Source organism: Pleurodeles waltl, chromosome 10 (assembly GCF_031143425.1).
Source record: "Pleurodeles waltl isolate 20211129_DDA chromosome 10, aPleWal1.hap1.20221129, whole genome shotgun sequence".
Taxonomy (NCBI): domain Eukaryota; kingdom Metazoa; phylum Chordata; class Amphibia; order Caudata; family Salamandridae; genus Pleurodeles; species Pleurodeles waltl.
In genome coordinates this window covers 942,720,233-942,741,715 of record NC_090449.1, presented here as the reverse complement: position 1 = coordinate 942,741,715, position 21,483 = coordinate 942,720,233, and the positions used below count along the sequence as shown (strand labels likewise).

The window sequence follows — 21,483 nt, the reverse complement described above, 5'->3', positions numbered from 1 at the left end:
AAAAAATGGGGCACTCCTGAGCCCCCTACACTACGGGAAAGGGAACTAGGTATGGATCTCTACATGGTGGCGGAGAGGGTCACTTACAAGACTAGAGGCTGTCCGTGCAAATTTAGGAAAATATGGGGGTCTTGGATGGATTACTGTGGCTTTACACAGGAAGATGAACATGATTGGGCTGTCTGACCAACGCAACTGGTCCCTGCATACGACTCTCACTCCCCTGATTACATTGACAGACTATGGGTGGTCAATCTGTACAAAGGTGTGTGAATCCTCTGTTAATTTGAACGCTCATCCGCTGGCTATTGATTGTTATTCTGGGCACCTGCTGGTGTGCTGTTTGTTAAAATCTCGAAAGGGTTACCTGCACGCCTCACTCAGCTTTGGCCATGCGGCCTCGTCCGTGCCCGGCTTCGGACCGATACCCTGACCTCTTCAGTTCTGTGGCGGCCACCAGTGCCAAAAAAGACCGCACACTTAAGGACATGCTCACAAAGCCAATGGGGCTCCCGGAGGATGGTAAGCCCCCACACCCTTCTGCAGCTGATGAGAGGGCCAGGAGGAACCAGTGACCAGGTCCTTCATGGAGGTGCTCTTCACATCACTCCGTGACGACATACAGCCAGTCAAGAAAGATCTCTCAGCAGATCTACGGGAGGTACGATGGAAACTGGAAGAAATTGGCAAAAGGGTCTCTGCCATGGAGGACCACGAGGTTGGAAGTGCAACTGAAGTGCAGTAGTTACACCAGGAAGTCCTGCGGTTGCGATATCAACAGATCGAACTTCAGGCTCATGCCGGAGGATCTAGAGAACTGCTTGAGATGGAACAATATAGGAATCAGAGGTGTCCTTTTGCGCGCTGAAGAATCAGGCCTCTAGGAATACATAGGAGCCATGTTCCGCCAACTCCTGGGAGCCTCGGAAGACACAGACATCCAACTGGATCACGTACACTGAGTGGGCCCCATCAGGCCAAATAATTCCCCCGCCGACATCCCGAGATGTGTGCACGACTTTCAAACAAAGGAAGTTATCCTTCGCAAGGCCAGAGATGCCCACCCGTTCTAATTCAGGGGCCACTACATTGTGCTTTACCAGGACTTAGCAGCTATAACACTCCAAAAAACATTGCAAGTTCTGCCCCATCATGACTCCCCTCCAGCAGTTGGGAATATCCTATTCCTGGGGCTACCCCTTTAGAAACATCTTTCGGCACAATGGCAAACTAGTCCAACTAAGGTCCCTTGCTGAGGCCTGAAACCTCCTGGGCATAGCTGACACAGCTTCGACGGATGGTCCAGAGGTGCCCAGAGGCCAGCAAGAAGTACAAGTATACACAATGGCATAAGGTTGGGGGCCCTGCCGATGCCAAGCCCAATCCCACCACCATGGCTAGGGAGTGGCCATCAGTCCTTCAGACTTTGGCTGCGGAGGCAGAGTGATCGAGATGTCTACAATGCAGGCGCTCGGGTCTTTCACTCTACTGTCATTGCGGACCATGGGGCAAAGAGCAGGTGGGGGGGGCCCACCCCTTAAGCAACGGACATGCACGCTGGCCACCGCTCCCTTTGTCCTGCTACCTTTCTCATAGTGGCTCAACTACACCACATGACCACCATTGTTGATGGACTCTTTCACTGTGTTTCCTTTGCTTTCCTGTTGCTTGTTTTTTCAATATTTTTGGGGTTCTAGTCCTCCATCTTACATAAGGGCACCATCACTGCCTGGGACGGGAGAGTGGGCAGTCTGCCAAGGTGGTGAGTTGCTTCAGCTTTTTTCCCCTGGGTTTGGATGGCAATACACCTATACAACCCTCCTTGAGATACGCCTACAGACCTTAAAATAATAAGCTTAAACACCAGAGGCCTTAACAACCCAGTAAAGAGATGGGCAGTCCTATCCCTACTCGAACGCTCAGGCAACAACATATGTCTCCTCCAAGAACCCCACTTTCTAGCTAGGGACAAACCTCACATCCATTCCTTCTGGTTCCCTAGACAGATGTGGTCATCGGGCCCTTCCAAGAAGGGGAGTTGGGCGGCCATCCTACTTTCTTTCCCAGTTCAGGTGCGACAGTCGCCAAAATCACTGAAATAAAGTGTCTGCTCTTGGCCTTCCATTTCACATTACCATGAATCCACACTCCCAACTAGCAACAGGAACCCTTCATTCTGGATGGATTGACACCCCTCTTCCAGACACCCGATGCTGCAATACTAATAGGCGGTGACCTTAACATGCTGTTGGACAATGCTTTGGACTATTCAGTCCAGCGCTCTGACCAAATTGGGGCTTTCTCAGCAGAGGGAACGCGCTGGCTCGCAGAATGCGGCCTTGCGGACGTCTGGCGTGTGCTCTATCCCACAACAAGGGATTACACACACTATTCTGCGGCACACAAGACGTACACTCGTATCGAATACTTCCTAGCATCGCCCACCTTTTGACAACCTGTTAGTGAATCCATTATCGACCCCCAAATAACATTCGGACCATGACTCCCTCAGTCTTACCCTACACCTAAGCCTATACGCACGCTGCCCCTCCACACTAATGACTTAGAGACTTACTGCTCCAATAACCTACGACCGTGACTGCTATATGGAACACCATTACAGACTACTTGATAAAATTTGACTCAGAACAGGTGGCCCTGTGAGAGGCCCTGAAGCGGATAGTCAGAGGGGAATTAATTGCCCTCTCAGCCTCTGAGAATCATCTCCACAAGGAGAAACAGCCAGAACTCAAATTTGCGGTTACTGAACTAGAAGCGATTCATAAACACGCTGGGGCCCATCGCGTGTGGAGAGAGTTAGAGCGCACTTCTGCACTCCTTATACGACTGAACCTAGACAGGCCAGAGTATGCCCTACTAAAGTTCTGGCCCACCGCTTGCAGACCCAGACACTGTCCAGGACCATCCACTTCATTTGTCCTTCTCCCGAGATGGAAGTTCACTAAGATCTGCAAATAGCTGAAGCTTTCCACCATTTCTATAAATCCCTCTACTCCGAGGACCCAGGCGCCCCCGGCAACTCCATGGACTACTTATTCTCGCACCCTCCAGCCACTCCAATCACACTGTGGGGATTCTCCCAACTCCCCCCATCCACCTCAAAGAGGTGATTTCCACAAACACTCGCCTTAAGCCACTTAAGGCCCCCTGCCCAAAGGGATCTCTCCTGCATTTTACAAGATATTCTGTCACTAGCCCCGGTGATAACATGCCTCTTCAATTCCTTTGCAACCTCTGGTACCCTCATAAATTCCATCTTCAAAGCCTCTGTTTCAATCATTCTGAAGCATGGCAAGGACCCAACACTTTGAGGCCCATATCTCTTCTTAACCCCAAAATATTTACAGGTATCCTGACCCACCGCCTCAATCCACTTTTGCCTGGGGTCATCTCTCCCGATCAGGCAGGGATTATACTATTGCGTCACTGTGGAGAAAACACCAGATGCCTTTACCACCTAATGGATAAAGTTGCCCGACCTCAGAAAGAAGCTCTCCTCCTCTCCACAGATGCAGAGAAGGCCTTGGATAGGGTCTGTGGGTTACCCATGCATCAGACCTTAGAGCTCTTTGGTTTCGGCCCGACATGTTTTTGGTTAATTGAAAAACACAACCATTCTTTCGCAACGCTGTTGGACCCAGGGTTGTAGGCGGACAACTGTATTTATTCTTCATTCTGACTGATTTTTAGATGCTGCCAGCCCACTGGGTTGTAGGCGAACAGCTGTGTACCTTCTTGACTAGTTTCTGAATTAATAAACAGAATAGGTCCAATTGTGGAGAGACCTGGCCAACGTATTTCTCATATGATTGTTCCTCCATGAAAACAGACACTGCCATCCCTTTCGGTTCTTTATTCCCTCCTCTCTAGCCTTCATTATCTCGTTCACCCAACCTACTTCACACTACTTCTAAATAACTATTTCATCCCCCATGCAGAGGATTATTTTCAGATTTCTACATTCCTTTCCTTCAAAAATTTCAGCTCAACTTTTGATTCCTTATTAGTGGACTGTCGTCAGAGAATGTCCCCCAGGCGACAGTCTCTAATTGCATCATCTGCTACTTCATTCTGGCTTGTTTCTCATCTTCCTCAAAATTAGCCTTCATTACACTACTCACACTTTGTAAAAAAATAATAATAATAATAATAATAATAATAATAAAACAAAACTTTAAATCTTTAGCATCCCAAAAATGATCACTCAACCTTTAAACCGACTTTTTCTGCCGAATTCCATAAGAGTGCAGTTAGCACATACATATAAACAATCAAAGCACACAATGTTGGATGTCACCCAAGGGTCCACCTTTTCAAAGGCACAGAAACGGTCCTCATTTATACACTTCATAAATTCTGAATGCTCCCACACAAAGCGAGTCCTACTTAACATCTACACAGTAGTCAACCATCTACGTTGCTTGTACTAAAGATTCTATGTCTGTGGGAGCCCTGGGCTCTCAATGAGGTACTGGCTCTTCTCTGAGAGCTATCCCACCTGCGTCACACCTCAGAATTCCAAGTCACTAGTACATTGCACCAGGGTTCAGAAAAATTTTAGTGTCTCCTCTCTACTTCATTATATTTAAATTCAGCTCTTTGTATGTCCAAGGGAGCGGGTTTGTAAGTCCAGTACTACAACCTTGACAGTCACCACTTCACTTCGATTTCATCAAACAGATGTGTGTCCTCCTACTCCTACAAGCCTTACAGCGTCAACCATGTCTTGGTAGTCCTTGTACCTAGAAGTCTGACCTTAAATGAACCTGTGGCAATGCAGCTCACCTGATATTTTGCAAAGCTACTAAGTCTTGACCTTTCATGATCTAACATCTCTCTCCTCTGTGTTTTTCTACAGTCATTGGACAGGTAACACTAAGAAACAAACTTTGATATAGAAGTGAAACATTTATTAGGAACATATTTAGGTTTAATATTGTGCTTCATGCAGAAATGTGGTAGAAGAGCATGATTCTACATATAAATTTTAATCACACAAACAAAGGTTGCAAATGGAGACCCTTCCTGAAAAGGAGCATTTACAGACATCATTCTAAAAGTAGCATGTACAAACTCAATACTGCTCAAGTTAAAATAGTCTCCTTCTCAGAGCATGTGTCTCGCCTCCTCGGTCTCTGTTAAAGCAAGTATGTTGCACACCCCCCCCCCCCCCCCACACCAGACACCAGCACTTCTTAAACACTTTGTTCCACAGACCACTTAGGGTCCATAAAGCCTACTTAGGGGGTCCACAAATGTTCTGGAAATTAAGTATTAATGGATTAAGAATTCATATAAAAAATAAAGAAGAAAAATGTAAAATTCAATATTTTAAAACATTCTCTTTGAAAGTGGAGCAGGTGCCAAGGGCCTGCCCCACCTACCTGGACGAGTCCTCTGACCAGTTAAGGCCCTTTCAATACCGGCTCTCTCACCTTTGAGGCTCCCAGCTCGCTCCTTGCTGCTCTTTCCCACTCTTTCACACCTCTCTTACTTCAGCCATCTTTCCCATTTTCAACTCAGTATCACTCCTTTTGGAGCTCTTTTCCTACTTTCGCTCCTCTTGAATCTCTCTTTCGCCATGTTGTTTCGCTCTTTCTGGAGATGTTTCTCTTTCACCCGCTTTTGCATTTTTCTCTGCCGGTACCCCTCTTTTCCACCTTTGTTTTGTCAATTTCGGTTGCTCGTAACCCTTTTGGTGGCCTTTTGTCAGCTCCTTTAGCTGTCTTGCTTCGTTTGAGCCTTTCCCTCAGCTATTATCTCCTTTTTGTGCCTTTTCTTCCATCTCTTTCTAATTTCAGCTGTTTTGAGCATTTTTGTGTAGCCCATCCACTCACAGGCCCCCACTGCCCTTGCCCCCTGACCTCCCACTTCTAGCACACCGTTTCCAGCCTCCTCCTCCTCTGCTTCTTCCTGCGTTGTTTTCTTCCTGTGTCTCAACATAGTCCTGTCCACTGGGCTCCTCCCTGGACCAACTTAATGGCAGTCGCTGGACGTCAGCATAGCCGACACACCAATGGGTTGCCAAAGGCAAGCTCGTCTGCAGCTAGACCAGGCCCAGCACCAAGATCCCTAGCCCAATCACCCCTAGCGATACTCTGCAGAGTTTCTTCAATCACTTGACCTGGGACGCCTCTCCTTCTATAGATGCTGCGCCATACACCACATTTAAGAACCTTCACCTGCACCCACTGAAGCTTCATCCTGCAGCAGCCTACCCACACATCCCACGCACACCTACACCATCAACACCCCATCTAACAAAAGATGCTATTTTTCATGCTGTATGAAAGTGCTGAACACATGCCACAGCAAGTCTGCACACCAAGATCCACTCACATGCAGGCTACTCAACACACAATCTCTCAGTAAACGCTCAACAGAGCTCAGACCTGCTGAGCAATAACACACTGGACCTCCTCTTCCTCATGAAAGCCTGGCTCAACACCCAGCATCACCGTGGCAATCCCAGCAGGCTACAAGATCACATGACAATACCAACTTCACAAGACAAGAGGAGGACTCTGTCATCTACAAAAACTCCATCAAGTGTTCAACGCCACCCCATTTATAGAACCTCTGCACTTCAAGCTGCAAATCTCCGAAACCTACACTCTAAATTGAACAGTTGTATACCAACACTCCGGATTGACTCCAGCGCCTTTATACTTCTCAGCGACCTCAACTTTCATCTAAAAGACAGTATGGACCTCAGCTCCACAGGACTCCTTAAAAGCCTGAACAACACTGGGCTCACCCAGCTCGTCACAGAGCAAACACTCATTGCTGGCTACAACGCTGGACAACATCTTCACCATCAGTGACAGCATCAAGTACAACTACACTTCACCACTCACCAGGACCAAGCACTCTGTCATCCACTTCCAAATCTACACACCGCAAGCCAAAGCACCTATCAGCATCAGCCTACCCAGCCACGGCTTGTGCAAAATCTCAGTATACTGTCTCATCGCCCTCAGCTCGGATCAGCCTGACCCCACGGACAAACTCAACAAGGACTTTACCAACTTCAATAACTGAATCAAGAACTGTGAAGACTCCCTCACTCTCATCAAAATCAAGAAGCAAAGAAAAACAAAGGCCAGCTAGTAAATAGAGGACGTCAGAAACTGCAAACAACACCGCAGATAGAAAGAAAATGGACAGCCAGCCAGGAAACCACCAATAAACCACCTACACGGGTGCACTCAGACACTAACACTCGCTGACACCAAGAAAAGAGCACTAGCTGAAAGCATCAAAGGGAGCTCTAAGAGCTGCAAGTAGATCTTCTCAATTGTCAAGGAATTCACCACACCCTTAGTCTCCAATACCAGTATCACCCAGACCCAAGACAATCTACCAGACTTCTTCCCCTGCAAATTCGAAAAGATCTACAGACAGGTCTAGACACTTCACGCACCAGTCAGACCCTAGCAATCTCATCGCCAACCTGACTATCACGAACCAAGACAACCACCTGCCTACATCTATAACCTTGAAGCATCACCAGTCAGCAACGCCCTCATCTAAATCATCAACAAGGCCAGAACATCCGACATTCCCAGAAGACCACAAGCATTCATCGGTCAACGCCCTCCTCATTAAGCCATTAGTCAACCCGAGCCAATCAAGCAACATCCGACCAATCTCCCTGCTCCCTCTTCCCAGCCAAAGTGATAGAGAAGGCCATCAACAAGCAACTCGCATGTCACCCCGAACTACAGCACCTACTGGACAGCACTCAATCAGGTTTCAGCAAAAAATACAGTACTGAAATAGCACTCATCACAGCCACAGACGACATCCAGATCATCCTGTACTGAGGAGAAACAGCAGCCTTCATCCTGCCACACCTCACCGGGGCATTCAACAAAGACTCCTAAAAACTCATCAGAAGACTCCATGAGATCAGCATCCAAGGACCTGCATGCAAGTGAATTTACTCCTTCACGAGAAGAATCCAAACTGTAACCCTTCACATCAACGGCCAAAAACATGATTTGTGGAGTCCAAGGATCATCCCTCACCCTACCCTGTCAAATGTCTACGACACCACTCAACAACATAATCCGATCCCAAGGCATCACCATCATCTCACATGCCAACAACATCCAACTCATCCTCTCCCTGAGAGACAAGGCAAATAGCATCAGAACCAACTTTATCATCAAACTGCATGACCATGGTAGCAGAATGGATGAGAACGAACTGCTTGAAGCTCAACTCCGACAAGACAGAAGTACAGGTCTTGGGAAACAAGCCAACCCCTTGGAACGCCAGCTGGCGGTTGACAGAGCTAGGGCCAACACCCAATGACCATGCCAGAAATCTGGGGATCATACTGGACAATAAGCTCAACATGGCAGCACAAGTCAAAGCATTACGTGATGCCTAGTTCCACATCGTGGATATTTACTACTGAAGATCTTCAAGTGGCTGCCACAGAACACCAGACAAACCGTCAGGCAGCATTCATCACATGCAAGCTCGACTAAGGTGACACACTCAACACTCGACTTTCCAAGCAGCTCTTTCAGACCATCCAGAATGTCGCCACAAGACTCGTACTCAACCTTCCTCTCCGCACTCACATCTCACCCCACCTCAGAGAGTTTCACTGGCTTTCCATACACAAATGCAGTCAATTCAAACTTCTCATGCACACATACAAAGCTTTGCACGACAACGGGCCAGGATACCTGAACAGCTGCCTACACTTTCACTAGTCTGCCAGACATCTACGCTCGGTCTCACTCACGCACCTCCTATATTCACAAAAGCAGAGGAGGGGCTCACTTGTTCTCATACATTACACCTAAAACATGGAAAAATCTCCCACAATGCATTAGAACCTCTTCTTTGCTTTTTGAGTTCTGCAAGAAGCTGAAGACCTGGCTCTTCGAATAACACTGCAGGAACCACACAACCATAGACCTACTCAAGCACCTGGATACCCTCACGGATGAGTAGTGTGCTTTATAAAAAAACATACCATACCATAAACTGGAGAATAAAAATGAATTTGGTTGATTAGTGGGAGCAGGGCAAGTACACCAAACAGAATTTAGTATGGATGATAGGCAGCCTCAACTGAAGCACCAACAAAAAGCAGACATGCATTGGGAACAAAAAAAGAAAAGTGATAGGCTAAATTCCTAGCATTTCCCTTTGTCCTTTAGAAACCAAAATCAGAAAAGATCCAACCTTACAACTAAAGTTTCAATATTTCTACATGTGTTTACAAGTTAAACAAAATAAACGGATATTTGTGTATTCGTCTGATGGGTACCGGTTTCCGTAATTTTTGTGACAGGTTTTGAGTTTCAAAAGATTAAGAAATTGCTTAGCCATGGGTCCTCGGCTCCCAGTAATTACTCAATGGGGGTCCCTGGAATTAGTAATGATTCAGTAGAGGTCAAGAGGACTTTGAAGGTTAGTAACCTCTTCTCTACACCATCCCTTTTATAAGTGCATTGAAGGCATTACACTTTCTTCTGTCATCACAAGAGCTACTGTTTTCAATTTTGACTTGGAATGATTTACTGAAAGATATCCGTCAATAAACATATACAGACCGTACCATTCTGCCTTCCCTTCACGGGTGACTGCTCATCTGTAACTGGTCTGCTGGCCAGACGCCACTAGAGATAATGATGTTTCAATGCCAGAGAAATATATTTCAGATTTATAGAGCCTCTCTTCCTTACAGGTTCCCAAAGTACATTACAATCATAATATTTCAGAACTGCATATGCAACCACTTTCACTGTAACAATTTATGCTTCATTTGTTAACTGCCCAGTACAAGGATTCCCAGCTCAGCAGTCCAGATGCTGTTTGTGACTTTTTACTGGAAGCACAAAAATAGCTTTTGTTTTTATCAAAGAATATAATTTTAGGTCTGGTCTACAGACAACTTTATTTGTACTTTGCTATGATCTACTGTGAACAATAAAATACAAACAGTCAGTCCCTTGGTTATGAATTGGCTGCTTTCTTCTATAGCTCACTTTCCCATTTCCGAGTTCGTGGCTTTCCTCCCTATTCTAGTGTTCATGCTGCCATCTTGCTCTCACCTTGTTTCGAATGGATTACCTGTATCCTACCAAAATGAACATTGGGCCATGCTCTGTACTGCATATGAGGGACAATTTCTCTCCCTGCCCCCTCCCATTTCTCCCTTTTATTAAAAACACAATCCAACAGACCCCCTTCCTAACCTGCCTGCTTGTTTCCCCATCCCCAAAGCCCTCAGGCACTTTGGACGGTATTGGCGAGATGCCATGTTAAAATGCTTTTTTAGCCATTCCAAGATGACCACCTGTGTGTGTGCACGTAAGTGTTACAGTCCTCTTTCAATTAACTTCCTTACACTTTAAGGAAATACCATAAAAAAATACAATCAACAATGGATGTTCCACGCTCACGGTGGACATTTAGAAGTAAAACAAGCACTAAAAACCCCAATATGTTCACAGGTAAAACGTATTTGCTGTGCCAATGCTTAGGCTTTTTTTTATGTCAAAAGGTTTTTGGAATCCACTGATTGTAACTGCAGTGGTGTAGCACGGACACCCTGGGCCCAGTGCAAAAAAAAGAAAAATGGGCTTTCTTTCTCTTGAATGTGTTGCAAAGACAGCTAACATTAGGGTGTACGATTCTTGCATAACAATATAGTCTGGTGTCACTGCCCCTGCTGCTGAAAGCTTAGGCATGGGTCCTTGGGCTCCAGCAATGACTCAATGGGAATCCCTGGAGATAGTAATGATTCAGTAGAGGTCCAGAGAACTCTAAAGGTTAGTAACCTCTTCTCTACACCGTCCTTTTTATAAGTGCACTTAATGCATTACACTTTCTTCGGTCATCACAAGAGCTATTGTTTGCAATTTGGCTTGGAGTGATTTATTGAAAAATATTCGTCAATAAATATATACAGACCGCACAATTCTGCCTTTCCTTCACGGGTGACCGCTCATCTGTAACTGGTCTGCTGGCCAGACGCCACCAGAGATAATGATGTTTCAATGCCAGTGAAATATATTTCAGATTTATAGAGCCTTTCTTCCTTACAGGTTCCCAAAGTACACTACAATCATAATATTTCAGAACTGCATATGCAACCACTTTCACTGTAACAATGTAAGCTTCATTTTATGACTGCCCTGTACAAGGATTCCCAGCTCAGCAGTACAGAGGCTGTTAGTGACTTTTTACAAACACTATTTTTGTACTTCCGGTTTAATCAAAGAATATATTTTAGGTCTTGTCTACAAACAACTTTATTTGTACTTTGCTTTGATCTATTGTGAACAATAAAGTACAAAGAAGGGGCAGAGGGTCAGCCCCTTAGTTATGAATTGGCTGCTTTCTTCTATAGCTCACTTTCCTATTTCCGAGTTAGTGGCTTTCCTCCCTATTCTAGTGTTCATCCTGCCATCTTGCTCTCACCTTGTTTCGAAAGGATTACCTGTATCCTACCATCATGAACATTGGGCCATGCTCTGTACTGCATATGAGGGACAATTTCTCTCTCTCCTTGCCCCCTCCCTTTTCTCACTTTATTAAAAACACAATCCAATAGACCCCCTTCCTAACCTGCCTGCTTGTTTCCCCATCCCCAAAGTCCTCAGACACTTTGGCAGTATTGGCGAGAAGCTATGTTAAAATGCTTTTTTAGCCATTCCAAGATAACCACCTGTGTGTGCAAGCATGTGGAGCAGTCATCTTTCAATTAACTTCCTTACACTTTAAGAAAATGCCATAAAAATGCAATCAACAATGGATGTTCCACGCTTAAGGTGGACATGTAGGAGGAAAACAAGCACTAGAAAACCCAATATGTTCACAGGTGAAACATATCTGCTTTGCCAATGCTTGGGCTTTTTTTTTTAATGTCAAAAGGTTTTTGGAATCCATTGATCATAGCTGCAGTGGTGTAGCATGGATACCCTGGACCCAGTGCAAAACAAGCATTTGCAATGCAACGGGTCTCGTGTTAGAGCTCATAGAGTTGTAAACTCCTAACCCGACTTTTCACTCGTAATGAAACCTACCAGCAAAAGTGCATTTATGTATGTAACTGGAAAAAGTGCAATTAACTGTGTAACAGGGTCGATATTATGTAAAGCGCTCGACTTCTGCCAAGCGAGATCGCGCTGGGAAATTAGAGAAAAAGTAGTCCACAAACCTGACGGGAAACAGCGAGCCTCGTATGTTTTCAGTACTTGGTTGATGCACTGGAGGAGGGCTATCCACCGGAAAAGGCATGACGCCTGCATGCGTTCCACTAATGAAATCAAGCAGATTCTAACAGGCAAGCCCACGAGCCAATGAAAGACACTGACGTGACGTGGACAGGGCTCCGAGCCCTTTTTAATTCCTAAAGCGTCTCGCTTAGCGAAACGCATGCGCAAGCGCATGTGACGCAGGCTCGACCCTAAAAAGAAAAATGGGCTTCTCTTTCCCTTGAATGTGTTGCAAAGACAGCTAACATTAGGGTGTACGAGTCTTGTATAACTATATAGTCCGGTGTCACTGCCCCTGCTGCTGTAGTGATCACTGCAATCCTTCATACCAGGTACGATTGTGGCAGATGTGCCCAAAATGTTTTACTTCTGTCTGCACCAGGGTATATTTCTAGTCTGTCAAAAAGTGGAAGGAAGCCTGAACCTTAATCCAAGACGTGGCATTAAACACGAGGTTAGTGTGCTAGCCATAATACCAGCAACCATAGCAGGGGCAGACACTATCAATAATCCAAGAGCAACGAGGACCATTGACCTTACAACAACTGTGATAGCACCCACAACTTTATCCACCTTCTAGTCTAGCTAAAAGACAACATCAACTGAAGTACTGTAGCAACTACAGGCTGCTAATGTTCTTTAAGTGTCACTCGGAAAATGAGCATGACTATGGAGGTACAAATAGATGGATAGTTATGCACATGTGGAGGACCACACAGATGAGGATGGCAGCCCAGTGGCAGCTGGAATAGATTATAAAGAGACAGGAGTGAAACATTCAATATGTGACTATCTGAGGTCCTTGAGAAATCTGCCCAGGAATACACTTTGTCTGAATAAAATACCCCGAAAGATACATGAAAAATTATCAACTCTATGAAAGGTTAAACAACCAAGTTATAAAGGATCACAACAAGGCCATCCACGAGCTGTTATTCAATAGAGGCAAAAAACACTCTACAAAACCACCTGACTCTGTTAAACAGCCAAAACCTGTAGGCAAAGGACACGGAAATCAGCAGGCATCTAATCTATATAGATAGACCCGCAGTTTGTTGTGGGAGAGGCAAAATTACATGCCCTATACTGTGCCAAGAGCAGTCAAAAACAGCATCATTAATAACCGAATGCCCATTGTAGATTATGCAACAATATTTACAGTAAAAACGTTGGTTGGTTCCCCTCGTCTGGCCAAACTGGCCTGCTTCGGCATTCATCCTAATCCTATTCGAACCGACATGACATGTTATGCAGTTGCAGGCATTTCATAGGTTCCTTATACTAGAATGTCTGGCTATTTATCTATTAGGATTCTGGTGAACGTGGTGTCATTTAGAAGACGCCACTGTAGGAAGCAGTCCACTTGTATAATAAAGGCCCACACTGGATTCTTCAAAACCAGTGTATGTACTGGAATCTCATGATTATATTTCTCCTCGAGTTAGAATCCATTCTGCTTAATTTTAAGTAGACCTCAATTCTAGATGTTACTGGATATTCATAAATCACATTTTTTCACTTCTTACTAGCAAAAAGAAAAATCTCTGCAGGTCTTCTCAAGCCCATTAAGTAGCAAGAAGACCAGGCCACTAGTAAGTCAAACATGGATGCACACACCTTTCCATTTCAGAAATAACAATAATAAAACATTCAACATGATAACATTTGGTGGTGTAAGAATATCAAAAATCACATACCCATCTTTGGTTTGATCGACCACACCCGCCAGGAGTTGCAGGGTTTTTTGATTGGGTTCAACATCAGCAGTTAGATTCAAGTACCTTTTTACAAAGTCATTGGGAGACATGAATAATTCTCCATTTTTCTCAACACTTGCATACTGCAAGAAAAAAGCAACTTTTGTTAGTAAGAGTCAAATTATATTTGCAGGAACAGAACGTGTCAAAAGCAAGAACAAAGTAAATCAAACTCTGATAAGAATGCTTAATCCTTTGACACTCGCAAATGGATAGGCTGCCAATGTTAGCACAACTACAAGATGGGTTTTTTAAATGGTATATGCATGACAGCCAGCGCAGGAACACCAATAGACATTCACACATGTATTACTACAGTGAAAAAGTCGAAATCCGTGTTACTGCCATAGTGTAGCATTACCAACATAAAAAGTCACTATTTAACATTTCACACTTGGCAAGTTTCAATAACTTTTCACAAGGAACTAACTGTGCAAACGGCAAATAGGTATATTCAGTGGGACTGTATAAGTGCATAAATGTAGTCACTTAGTCTTGTTTTGTACCTTTAGTTGTCAAAACTACAGGTGACAAAACAGCAGGTCAGAAACCATCTGCATTGAGTACCTGACGTACAGACTGCACATCTGCAAATATACAATTCATGCCACGCCAGTGAAAATAAATGTGGCCCAATAACATGTTATTTGGGAGAAGTGTATTAATAAACAAAGTAGATTCTCTTTATTACTAAAGTGCAAACACAAATCCCATGACTACAGAAGAGCTCAAACTGCTCAGGAAGACAATATTCACTGTCACTGATCATTACCTCACACATATATATAGCCACTACTATGGAACAATGACCTAACTCAACATTTCACTACTCGTGTCACATTCCCTCCCTACAATAGTACAATGCTAATGATAACCTCCACATATGTTTAGGTCCTAAGATTAGTAACTTCTCAATATTATAAATACCATGAAAAAGCAGGTAACTTCCAAGAAAATAAATAAATAAAAAAATAACTTCTTTTGAAGTGATGATGTGGCTATGATCCAAATCCTAAAAAACACAAACACTGAAATTCACTTGTGAGCATGAGCTACATCATAACTTCCACCCAATGTTACATATACCTCTGAAATAACGTGTATGATTCTACCAATCACGTACTTATCACCAGTCATCAGGCAGATAAACCCAAATAGGTATTTTTATAACCGTTAACTAAATAAGTCAGCTGTAACCTCAACTATCAATGCTGTCCTCACACATGTACAGTGCGCATGTCTTCCAAGAATATACAGAGTCATTGTAAGGACGCAGGATGCTGTGAGCGAGGGGCAGAGTTACGGTGTGTAGCGGCCGTGTCGACAGCGTTCGAGTTGTCTAGCGCTGCAGCACTTTGCTGCAGGCCTTGGTGAGCAGGCGAAGGGCTTTGGATCTGGTCCCCCTGCCCATCGCCCAAGAGCTTATCATTACATAGGGTGTTGTAATGACATAAAAGATATATAAAATGTCATGTATTATTCATTCTCTATGTACAGTGAAAGCAAGAACACCTATCTATCCATTAGTGGGGCTGCAAACGTATAGTTCCATTTCTTCTCACATAAGACCATCAGTGACCATCAATATCTATGAAATTCTTATCCACATCATATGTGAAGTCATTCATAGTGTGTGTAGGGATGGAAAATAAATTCTGCTACGCCGGCGGAGTTGGTGGAATTGTGGCCATGCTGAGTTATGGCTAAATTCCGCCAAAAGCTGTGTGGCTGAGTTTCTTCTTGCATACGGCCCACCAATGAAAAGATGGTGAGTGAGAATTAGCACCCTCTGGAGCAATTTTCAGGGGCTAGGAGGACCCCCGGCAAGATTTTCTTTCCGCATTTGCATTGAAAAAGCTGCCAGTTGAGTAGCAAATCTCCTCAAGTGACAGCAAAATAAACTCAAGCAGTCGCACCCATGGCTGCTCCACATGGTGCAGTTTGCGCTAATTATTCAGCATGGAATGAGCTTCCAAGACTAAAAATCAACACGAGCAGTGCAACGTGCAGACTTTCAGTCCGTTATGGAATTCTGTGAAATCTTGCAGAGTTTTCATGCAACTCCACAGAATTCTGCTTATTGAAACTCAGCGACTTCCGCCCATTCCTACATCTGCGGTCATGTGCAATGCTGTGCGGGGGGGTGGGTGTTTATACTGGCACACCTAACCAGATTCAGAGAAGGGAAGTGTTTTTTAACGTTTTGGTTCACAATCATGATATCTCTGCAATTGATGTGTTTTCCTAAAAGATGTCTTTTTGCATGATGTTGAGATGCTACTGCTCTTACTATCTAGCCACAGCATTCATTAACTTATGAGTGGTAGTGATTTTGTTGAATTTAATTGTATATTTTTTTTAAGTCCCCAAATTACTAGTCACAATTTTCGGATTTTCCCAGCAGGTACCAGGTTTACAACAAAGGCCTTCATCCACACTTTGGCCCCAATATTCTATATCTGCCAGAAATGGGCTTTGTCTGTACCCAACACATGCATGGCATGAACTTGTGCAGCAGGATGAAGGCAAATAGTAGCCACTTGAGTTGTCTTTTAGCAATGGTAAGAATGCACTAGACTTACAATGTGACCAACAGTCGCATCCTGAGCTCAGTACTTTACCTACCAAATCATGAAGTGCACAGCTTTTGGCTACGCCCAGGAGGCACTAATCCTATGCTGTTGCCTTGGCAATATCATGTGCTCCACTCCTCACCTTAAATGCCCGTTGGGCATGAGCTAAAGGTCTTGGGAATTGTTCATTGCATTCAGTACTGGATGGTTATGGTTTTCAGGCAATAGCTTCTGCACCCTTGTTTATCAATAATGTACTTTGAGAATTTCAAGAAAAAAAAAAAAGAAAAAAAAAGAGAAAAAAAATTTCCATGCCACTCAAATGTCTTCCCATCTTGACCAATTCACACACAACTTTCCAATGTCTGTCGTAAGCACATATATATATTTATATATTCTTTTTATTTGTAGGCCAGCTTTTTAATGCCAGACAATAGTTACACAATCTTAATGCAACAGTGGTTCTCATTGGTATCATGTGATGAAGGATATTAAATTATGAAGTTAAATAACCTCATGCAACCAATGACATCATTCGATAAAGTGTATTAAATTAGGCGGTTGTTCTTGTAGCTCAATAAGGCAATACTTACAAAGCAATGCAAAAAAGATGTGGGGCACTTTCCCACGCATATACCAATAAATGCTAAGATTGAAAAAACACAGCAAAATTACTGATCACTGTCCAATCCGCAAAAGTTCCTGAAGGATTTAGTAGATGGGAAATTACATTTTTGAATGTGTAGCTTCAAGCACATTCAAACAGTGTGATAGTTGTAGCAAATAAAAAAAAAAAAATCACCGTGCAGGCTACAACACTCAAGAAGAAGGTCAAAACATTACAGAAATATATAAGCCATGGTGCTATTTACAAGGTGGTGTTGTTCAAGTTAAGAGTTAACTTTTAGAAGTATCCCCACACTATTAGCAGGACGCGGATTGCAGAGACGAGCCTGTCTGTTTTGGATCTGGAACCAGAACACCAGGAATACCAGTTGGCCTTCGAGCACTAGCACCAAAAGCTGAAGGCAGACAAGAGGCTACCTACTGCATCAAGGGTGTCTGCAGAACTAAGATCTTGGGGCCAATTGTCTTGTGAATCAATTCTTCTAAATGTGTAGTGTCAGACTCTGCTTAAGTGGCCAATGGGCCCGAACCATGGTATTTGGGGTCTTTCTCACTGGCATTTTGGGATTTATTCTACTATGGCACTGCAAACTGGGACAAGGACAAATCTTTCCGCTGGACTCTCAGGGTAGCAAGGGCAAACAGTAACAGGCTTCTCAAAGTACTAGTGGGAAACACTAGCTCAGAACTCAATAAACAGAGACATAGTTTAATACGTAGTACAGTGGTGTTTTTTTTTTTTTTTTAAATAAAAAAAAAAATGCATTTTAATCTCACAGCAGTGCTAAATACTACGTATTTCAATCCAGTATACAGAGCAGTGATCCAAGCCTCGATTCTTCCTTGTGCCAGCGAGACTGCCATTGGTGCATATATTGGAAAATCAAGGAAAACTAGCCCCCTTCTAGATGTGTGGATGGGCAGCAAGTACAAACGCAGACCGAATACGGTGCAAAGGAACACTAAATATCAGTTTTGTTTCCCCACAGTAGGGTGAAGGAGCAGAAGTGACTGTTCACAATGGGTGTGGTGTACATTTTGAAGGAGGAGATTCTGACACTGCGAGGGGGAAAACACAAACAACAGCATGTTTTAATGCCTAAGACAATGGCACTGGGAAGACAAGGAACTTTGGTCCCAACAAATATTAAATAGAATCAAGGGCAGGCCCAAAAGCACCTCACTCAGTAAAGGAATCAGAGAAGAGAGAAGTAAATAACCCACACTGACATCATGGCAATCGGCTGCTAGCCATAACCATGTAGTAGTGAGACACTAACCAAGTATAAGCCTTGCCCTAGGCGGAAACCCCCCTGACAGTGATATACTTATTGGATAAACTATAACGCTGGTTGCCTCCACAAGATGAAAACAGACCTCCTACATATTTATCCTTTTATCCTCTATATCCTTGACAATGCAAACAGTTACAATATTTTCAAACTTTAATTAGTTTTTATCAGTGTGACATACCTTTTAACAAAAGATCTATGTGCATAAATTTCCGCTTACGTACCTTAATAAATATTGTTTTCAACTCAGCTGGATCAGCTCGCTTGGTTAAAACAACCTAAAAGTATAGAAAGTTTTAAAATGTTTTTAGTTTTTATCATTTTTAAGTTACATATATGAACAAAGCAAAACACAAACCAAAGAAATTAGTATATTAATCAGAATCAGAGGAAGATCATTATTCTGCTTTGCATAAATCATAGAAGATAGCACAATTAAAATAATAAAACATTTGTAACCATCAACTGCACCATCCCTCGAATGCACAATAGAAATCTGATTGTATCCTCCTGTTTGCTGTCAGACTAAACAGACAGGAAAGAATGCCCTCGATCAATACTCCGTAGATTTTCTGCACCAGACAACCACTTTTAAAAAAAAGCTTGCATTTATATATTCAAGGGGCACATGACTGTATACACACAATCAGTAGAATTTCTAAATTATGTGACTGACGTGTTCAGTGGTAAATGAAAACAGACAGATTAAAGATTCACATGGACAACTAGCTGCAAATTATGTATTCTACATGATTTTACTGATATGGTCAGGCTGTGTTAACTGCCTAGTTCAGGGGTTTCCAAGAAGTAGCCCACCAGTACCCTGGAAGTAAATTAAATCTCTGAAGAGCAGCCCATGACAAGACATTATTCAGAGGTTCTACTTTAGCCATATTAAGTAAGGTTCATGTGCAAGAAAACGAAACGATTTTCTTTTAGTGTGTTAAACGAAAATAGGAAGTGCACATTTGTTTGAAAACCTATGTAGAAACTGATAAGCTGAGGTTTGTAAACAAAAGGATTGAAAATCCAAAACACATTTAAATTGCGGTTTGAATTTTAGTTCATACAGAGCTGTGGAGATTTATAGCTTTTAATATTTCTTTTGTGATGGTGAGTACTTTATGCTATGACTGTTAAGTCATTAGTAATATGGAGGAGGTTTATTATGATAAAGCTTTTACTTACACGAATGCTAGCATCCCATCTTATATGTCGGGTGGTTGGTGCTTGTGAGAAAACGGATTATTTTTTGGGGGGTAGATGGTAGTGCCTGCAATTAGCATGTGTGAGGGAGCAACTCCTGGCCACTCCTTAATCAAATAGAAAAATAAACTTTCCAAGGAGACCCCTGCCCACTTTTACATCATTTCCTGTGTGCCCTACTGGAAACAATCCCAAAGTGCTCCTCTCTAGGTATTCTAAGTATTATTTCCTGAGCTGCGCCCTCACGGTTTCTGCCATTGAAAATTATTACTTTTCACCCCTTCCTAAAAATACTTAAGTTATACATTCCCTTCCCCAAAATATTCCATGAGTGGACCCATAATAGTATATAATCCTCTTGGAGAATATTTGGGGGCAAGGTTGCCCTTTCCCCAAACATTCCAGGACTGGAGTTAAAATACAAAATATGACCTTCCAATGTCCTCCACACCCACTGCACAGTTCCGGGTAAAGAAAAATGAACAAGCTCCCCCTACTTAAATCCAACATGGAAGAACCTTTCTTTTCCTGTGCAGCACTCCTGTTCACCCTAGAGGTATGACCAGGGAAATAAGCAACCCTTCCTCTCTGGTCACTCAAAACTGGTTCTGGGGCAGCTCCTCTTTCACATGGTCCCTGGCTGACTAAAAGGACACAGGAGGGATAGATCCAGGTGTTAACTACATTTGCCTGTGACAGGATAGGCCTCTTTCAAGTTCATTAAGTACCTTGGCACTGCCCAGATAGTCATTCTGTCAGGCGAAAAGAACACCCCGCACATACAAGGCCTTTGTTTCAGCTCTGGGAGCAAGTGACAGTTAGAAGCTCAAGCAATGGGCTTCTAGATGTTTAAGGCACATAAAGGTAGAGTTTTTAAAAGTACATTTTATAAAATATATAGTACAAATCTGACCTTACCAATGAATTGGGCTTGTTATATAGATGTTAAATAGTGCAATAATTAACTTTTTCGCTGGTTTCTAAGTTGAGAACATTATTTATGTTAAACATTCTATCCCAATGCTTTTCTATAGAACAGCTAACCCCGCTACAAAGAAAATAGCTTTTGAGGTCTTGTCACCGAAAGGACGTGTTTTGCATTATTCTGTTAAATGTCCTACTTTTAAATACCATGCTCCCCGAGTAAAGGACATTTAAGGCCTGCTTATGGATAATTTATTAATATGAAAAAAAGGGTTCTGGTCAGCCAAATAGGGGTATTTTGGCAGATGAAATGTGAAGTTTTTTTAAAACACCAAAGGCAGGCTACAGGAGTAGGTCGGCTGTCATGTTTTTCATTATCACTCTGGCAGTGGCACAATATGTGCTGCAGTCCACTCGTAACATTTTACTTGAAGTCCCTGGGTAAGCTTTGCATCACATACTAGGGACTTACAGGTAAGTCAAATGTGCTAATTAGGAGTGTGGCCAATTTCAACATCTTTTAGGGGTCAGAGCACATACCCTGGAGACAGCAGTGTCCTAGTGTGCAGAGTCCAACACCCAGAAATAAAATCTAGCAAAATTTGGTGGTTGCCACCAAATAGGGCATTTTCCTCCAGTGCTCAATTGAATTCTAAATATTGTCCAACTCAAATATTGTATGCACACATAGACTACCACAATATCATGATCATCAGATTGTAAATTTTAGTACAGTTTTAGTTTTGTTTTTTTATAACTGCATTTTATTATTTTTAACATGAGCATGTTAATACACAAAAAGAACTCACAATATTAAACTGCCCATGTAGCAACT

The 21,483-nt window shown here is 43.1% G+C and overlaps 1 protein-coding gene across 1 annotated transcript in view; it reads right to left on the bottom strand.

Annotated features, from left to right (window-relative positions):
• SLC25A13 (solute carrier family 25 member 13) overlaps window positions 1–21,483 on the bottom strand; it is a 587,939-nt gene that overhangs the window by 551,875 nt on the left and 14,581 nt on the right. Inside the window, exons 2-3 of the mRNA XM_069211738.1 lie at window positions 18,743–18,796; window positions 13,967–14,109 (exon numbers count right to left, since the gene is read on the bottom strand). Of these exons, the coding sequence (XP_069067839.1) occupies window positions 13,967–14,109; window positions 18,743–18,796 (197 nt within the window). The remainder of the gene's footprint in view (window positions 1–13,966; window positions 14,110–18,742; window positions 18,797–21,483) is intronic.